The 6,000-nt window shown below is 38.9% G+C and overlaps 1 protein-coding gene across 1 annotated transcript in view; it reads left to right on the top strand.

Moving 5' to 3' along the window:
* Window positions 1-6,000, top strand: part of nxph1 (neurexophilin 1) — a 52,288-nt gene continuing 46,288 nt past the window's right edge. The window contains exon 1 of the mRNA XM_042506840.1: window positions 1-305. Coding sequence (XP_042362774.1) covers window positions 252-305 — 54 coding nt within the window. The 5' untranslated portion in view covers window positions 1-251. The remainder of the gene's footprint in view (window positions 306-6,000) is intronic.

Below are 6,000 nucleotides of genomic sequence, written 5' to 3'. Positions count from 1 at the left end.
CCCCTTTAGCCCCATCTGCCACCATCACTGCCCGCAGCAGCAGCAGCAGCCTCTTCATCGGCTCCTCCGTCCTGCTCCCCAGCCTCCAACTTTCACCTTTTGTTCTGCGGTCATGGGATGCGCTGTGTCCTTTTTGCTTGGGCTGCTGACAGGCTTGACCGTGCTGTGAGGCGGATACCAGGTGGATTTATGGTCCGCAAAGCCGCAACTACAAGCCGAGGGAAATTAGTGGAACTTTGAGCTCCGGGAGGATGCAGGTGACGTGTTGGTGCGCCGTGTTCCTCCTGACGCCTGCACTTTGCCTGGTGAGTTAGATTTTTCCTACTCAGCTTGCACTTTAAGATCAACTTTCTCCACTTTGCGCTGCTCTGATAGAGCGTCTAAAAGCCATAATTGTTATTTTTTCTCAGCGTAAGAGCACTCCTCACGGGTCAAACGTGCGCATTTCCAAATGCATGTACAACGTGGCTTCTGGGTTATTTTACTGTGTGGCACAGTGCATACAATGCCAAGTGTGATTCAAACTTTATCCTAACACGTTTTATATATATATATATGTATATATATATATATATATATATATGTATATATATATATACACAACTGGCAGTGAAACTTGTACCAGGTATGTTTTTCCTGTGCGTAAAACCACTGTGCGTAAAATACAATAACTTTACATTCTTTCTTTACATACTTTCACTCATGCAGGGAAAATGTGTGATGAAGGGATTTTTCAGACTATTTCAAGGTTGTTGTTTGAATATTTAAGAAAGCCCTGAAATCGCGATCAGTAAAGGGCGCAGGTAGTGGAATCGTCTCACGGGGGCGCCATAGCAAACCAAATCTCCATGTTCAGAGTCAGTCAGGCTGCTGCCTGGAAAGCAGAATACTACACACCCCACAGCGGGTTAGACTGGGACCCAATGACACACTCCAGGTCGAGCCTTGTTTGACTGGTTATTTTACCAGGCAAGTGTAAAAGAAAAAAAAACCTCATGGTTTATGTAGCTTTCTTTTTTTTTTCTTTCGAGTTGTTCAGCTCCCCTCAGTGTTTAGAGTGATTAAATTAAACACTAATTCCAAGGTTTTACAATATATTTATTAATACATTTTTAGTTATAAACATAAAAATATATGCTAATATAGTTTATTCTAAGTGCTTTGGGATAAATGACGTCATTGACACGCAAAGTGAGGATTTATTGTGTATTATTTTGCTACTATAACGTAATAATGAATCAACAAAAAGAATATACTACTTTCCGATCTCTCTATCCGACACAAACAGAAGTAAAGTTAAAAAAAAGAAAGGACATTGATTACCTTCAACCTTTTAAATTATTTATCTACTTTTTAGATTGCCATATCTTATTACAAAACAGAAACCCTGCGTATCTCTAATGAGTTATAAACCTTCAAGATTCAAAGGTGCTCTGTTTAATTTCATTTTAATCCTAGTATCCATAGGTTGAGAATTTTAATTTTCTTTTTATAAATGATAAAAAAAAAAAATCTCATTTGACTGGTTACAGCCCACTGCCAACAGGTGTAATCACTGAATTCTTTTACCTTAAAGCAGAATATGAGTGCCAGTAAAAAGTGTGTCAAATTCCAAAAACTAACACTTCATTAACTTGAAAATGTATATATATTATATTATATTATATACCATATGGTAGTATTGCAGTTTTCATCTGCAGTGGGTTTAGTGTTTTAAATGTGTGTGGCTTCATTTATCTAACGCACAAAATAAAACACACAACTGGTGGACGTGGAGCTCTCCAAGGTGCTGAAAGTATTTAAACACACTTTTCCTTAAAATATACAATTAACCAATGTGCTTTATGGAGCCATAATGGGATAACAGCAGGCCCGACATTAATAATATATTTTTTTTTAACTCTAAAAACGCATTTAAAATTGACTTTTGTGATTAAAACTAATGTGTAAAAGTCAAATTGTGTTGTGTGACTTCCTTCTGACACCATTCTCTGCTTGTCACATTTTGAGTCCACTCATCTTCCTCTTGAAATATCCGCCCTGTGCTCTCCTTCTGAATTATATTTCTCAAGCTTGATGTCATTTATAGACATCAAACACGAGCGTTAATTATTGTTAAAATCCCCGCTATCGAGGGAAAGGTGTGTTTTTTTTAAATACAGCGCACTGGTGATGAAATCCACTCTCCAATAAATCCTGTTCGCCGTGTTGTCTGAGATGAATTGTGTAGCTTGGAGAAGGAAAAAAGCGCGCACACACAAAGCCACCCCGCCTAGAGTAAACCGAGTTTATTGTGCAGCCCGTTAACAGTCAGCCTTATCCACAGCAGCAGGGATTAGAGCTGAACTTTGATGGTTTTATTTCGTGTTAAAGGCTCTTGTCTCTACTTAAGCCTCTTGTCTGCGCGCCGCGCCTTGACCCCGATAACAGCACAGCCCAGGTAGACAGCAATACAGTACACACCACAGAGCGGGACCATCACCTAGGAGTCCACTATTTAATTAACTAGACTACTATTATTCCTGGACCGGCAGAGTTCCATCTGGGGTTATCATGATTTTTGTTCATATTTTATTTTAGTGGAAATTCTGTAGATTTATTTAACAGCAGTTTACATGGATAGAAGCTGTAAGGTGGTGCGTTCAATTCGGCTTACATTTGTATACTTTATTCAACTTCAAAAGGCTTTAATTCAAATGGAACTGTAGGAAATCGTTTAAAATTCAATAGAACTTCAATGTTTTTTTTCCATATTTTTTTCTCTGTTAGAATAAGTTGTTAATTAGATTGTAGTTGTTTTGTGGTGAGGTTAACATCAATCCACCTATTTGTACAGAAAGAGGATTAGGAAAGCAGATATTTAATTCTGGAAATAGTGTTTGTTTAATTTGGCCTTTTTTCTCTGAAAATCTACGTTTTTCAGATAAATACTGCTGTCATTTAATTATTTTTTCGTATTTTATATGCTTAATTTCTGTCTGGTTTATATCTTTTATAAATATCTGTGGTGTCTGTTTAACAGTAAGCTACAATTTGTGAATTTACCTCGTAATGTTGCCCTTTCTTATTTGCTTCAATATATCCTGATGATATTATTTGAAGTGACTCTTTTTCTATTTGGGGATCATAGACTTCATCTCAGTTTCTTCCTAAAGTCTCAGATATACTCAAGAAGGATTTAAGCTATGCTGACACACTGGTGACAGCATTTTAAAAAATTTAATAAATGACAGATGTGGTTCTGTCTGGGCCTGTGCGGCATTGTGACTTGAAGTCGCTCCCCCTTCTCTCCCTCATCTCTCCCCTGGGAGTAACAGATGCAGTGGACCACTGGCGACAGTCATAGCAGTCACATTAAAGTGTTATTATCAAACAGTGCAAATGGGGCCTGCAGTGTCAAGCAGTCTGCACGGTGGGGAGGAATAAAAGTCCCACTGAGATCACTACAGCACAGCTCACACAGTGTGAACCCTCTTCTCAACCCCCCTCCCGTCCCACCTCCACCTCCACCTCCACCTCCACCACCTCACCACACCTCCTTTTCAGGCCTCTAAATTAGCTCATAATAATAAAAATGCCATATGTTTGCACTGAGCTCTTTGAAGCTGAAATCAGAAGCGGGCCCAGTGTTAATTCAATCACCATAGCGAAGGCATTGCGCAAATCCCCCATGCTGCGCGACTGAACACACACAGACGCACTGATACATGCTGCACGCGCTCGGACAATTGCATTGTGTGGCCATCAAGAGGGAGCCGTGTGTGTGTGTGTGTGTGTGTGTGTGTGTGTGTGTGTGTGTGTGTGTGTGTGTGTGTGTGTGTGTGTTTTCCCAGCCCAGATGTCGACTAAGTGAACATTTCTCTCAGTTCCTCGTTCAACCTTTGTGCTACTTAGCTTTTAAAGCAGCATGGAGGCGTCACTTTTGAGTTATTCAAGTCCTGCTGCTGGAGAGAGCTGAGTACAAAAGGGCTGAGGGTTCAGGCTCGGAGAACAACACTGCAATCCTCTGCCCCCCCCCCCCCCCCCCAATTTCCAACCTCCGCCGCCGTCTCAGTGGCCTCAGCTCAGCCCACCGAACTCTGATACTTTGTTACAGTCCCCAGCTCTCGCTCAGAGTCTCCGCTGCCTCTGCAGACGGTGACAAGTGGTCCACCAGCTGCGGCGAAACGCGTTCATATGCGCAGGGGGGGCTCTCAAAGTGGAGATACAGAGAGGCTTGAGGGATTCCAGGAGGGTTTAACAGGGTTTGACACGACTGTTCGTCTTAAGGAGGTGTTTCCAGAGATGTATAGCAGCTGTCATGATTGATGTAATCATTTACAGAAGATCAAACTATACATTTTTAAACATCTGATGTATATATGCAAGGACGTAGGTTTCGTGTCAGCATTAGGGGGGACACATATGAAACGGGTGTCCTCTGCATAAAATGTAAAAATATTGACCATCCAACGCTTAATTTCATGTATTTTCATACAATTTTCTTTCACCAATTTGTGCCTTTTTGCATCAACTTATGGTGCAATAATTATCTTGACTTTTTTAGATTTAAGACAATTTGCATATCATATCATGTGCCATGTCATATTGTTCAGGGTAATACCGGTGTCATTTCAGTATGATGAGAAAAGTTCATATCATAATGGCAATATTCCAACTTGTTGACATAACGATGTCATACTGTTACAGCTGAGAGCAAATTTGCTAGTTACTGTTGTTGTTTACAGACTGAAGAAATGAGAGAGTTTTTGTTTAGTTTTTAATGAATATTTGAAGGCAAACTTTTATGTTTATGCCCATATGTAAAACTATACCACTTATTTTGTTTCAATTGTAAATTCTTGACATTAATACTAAAATGATTTTTTATATTTATTATTTTTTTGTCATACCATTAAGAATATTGTTATTGCAAAAATCACCCTGAAATATTATTTTAGGGCCATATTGCCCATTATTTATACTTATACTTAAACACTCCTAATACACTTATATGTAAATTATTATATATGCATATAGAAATGTCAATAGAAAAATGGCTTGGTTGTGTTTAAGATGGGAGAGCCCGGGAGCGCTGAAAACACATGACCAAATTTAAGGAATCCATAACAAAATGGCGTCAGTATTTCATGTGTGTAATTAAAAAACAAAGAAAGCTATTAGCTGAAACATCATTATTTGGTTTTGTTTTAATTTAATGTATTGACTGATTTCATCATCAGCTCTAAACATCCGGTCGGATTCTAAGTTTTCATAATGTTTAGGTTAGGACTGCAACTTATTGTCCTCTTTAAAAATGATTATAAATCAAACTTTTGAATTGTCAAGTCAAACGTGATGTCTTTATATTATAAAATGTAATATATAAATGTTTTGCCCGATTAACGATCCAAAATCCAAAGATTCACAGTTTACAATGATGTAACACAATACAATCAGCAAATAATCACTGGAAGTTGGAATGGTTGTCATCTTTGAAAAATGACTGAAAATATCAATCAACTGTCTAACTGACCAGTTCATAGATCTACTAATAGAAATCAGTTTTAGCAGTTTAGAATGCTGATGGTGTGTTCCCTCTTTGTTTTACAGCTAGAATGAACAGAAATAAGAATTTGATAATGACGTCACCAAAAAAATAAAATAAAAAAAGAAAATATGGAATTATGTCAAAAATCTAAATTGAAACTGAAGTTTCTTTTGTGATGCTGACCTTTGACCTCCAATCAGTGTGCTGCTGTGCGTCTGGGCGGGGAGATTGATGGTTCGCAACTCTGGAATTGATGAGTCAAGGTGACTTGGTCTTGTTGTAGTGCTTAATACTGCATGAACTGTAACCTCTGTGATCCTGCCTCTGAGTCTGGAGCTGTCTGATCTGAGCCCAGCCTCCCCTGGCGGCTGCACGCTCGCACAAACAGCCAAAACAACACTTGACCTTGATGTTTGGCCATAAAGTCAATGATAATAGCACCTACTGTGGTGTCTAGAATCGGCACTTTG

Source organism: Plectropomus leopardus, chromosome 18 (assembly GCF_008729295.1).
Source record: "Plectropomus leopardus isolate mb chromosome 18, YSFRI_Pleo_2.0, whole genome shotgun sequence".
Classification (NCBI taxonomy): domain Eukaryota; kingdom Metazoa; phylum Chordata; class Actinopteri; order Perciformes; family Serranidae; genus Plectropomus; species Plectropomus leopardus.
This window is presented reverse-complemented; position numbering and strand designations above follow the sequence as displayed.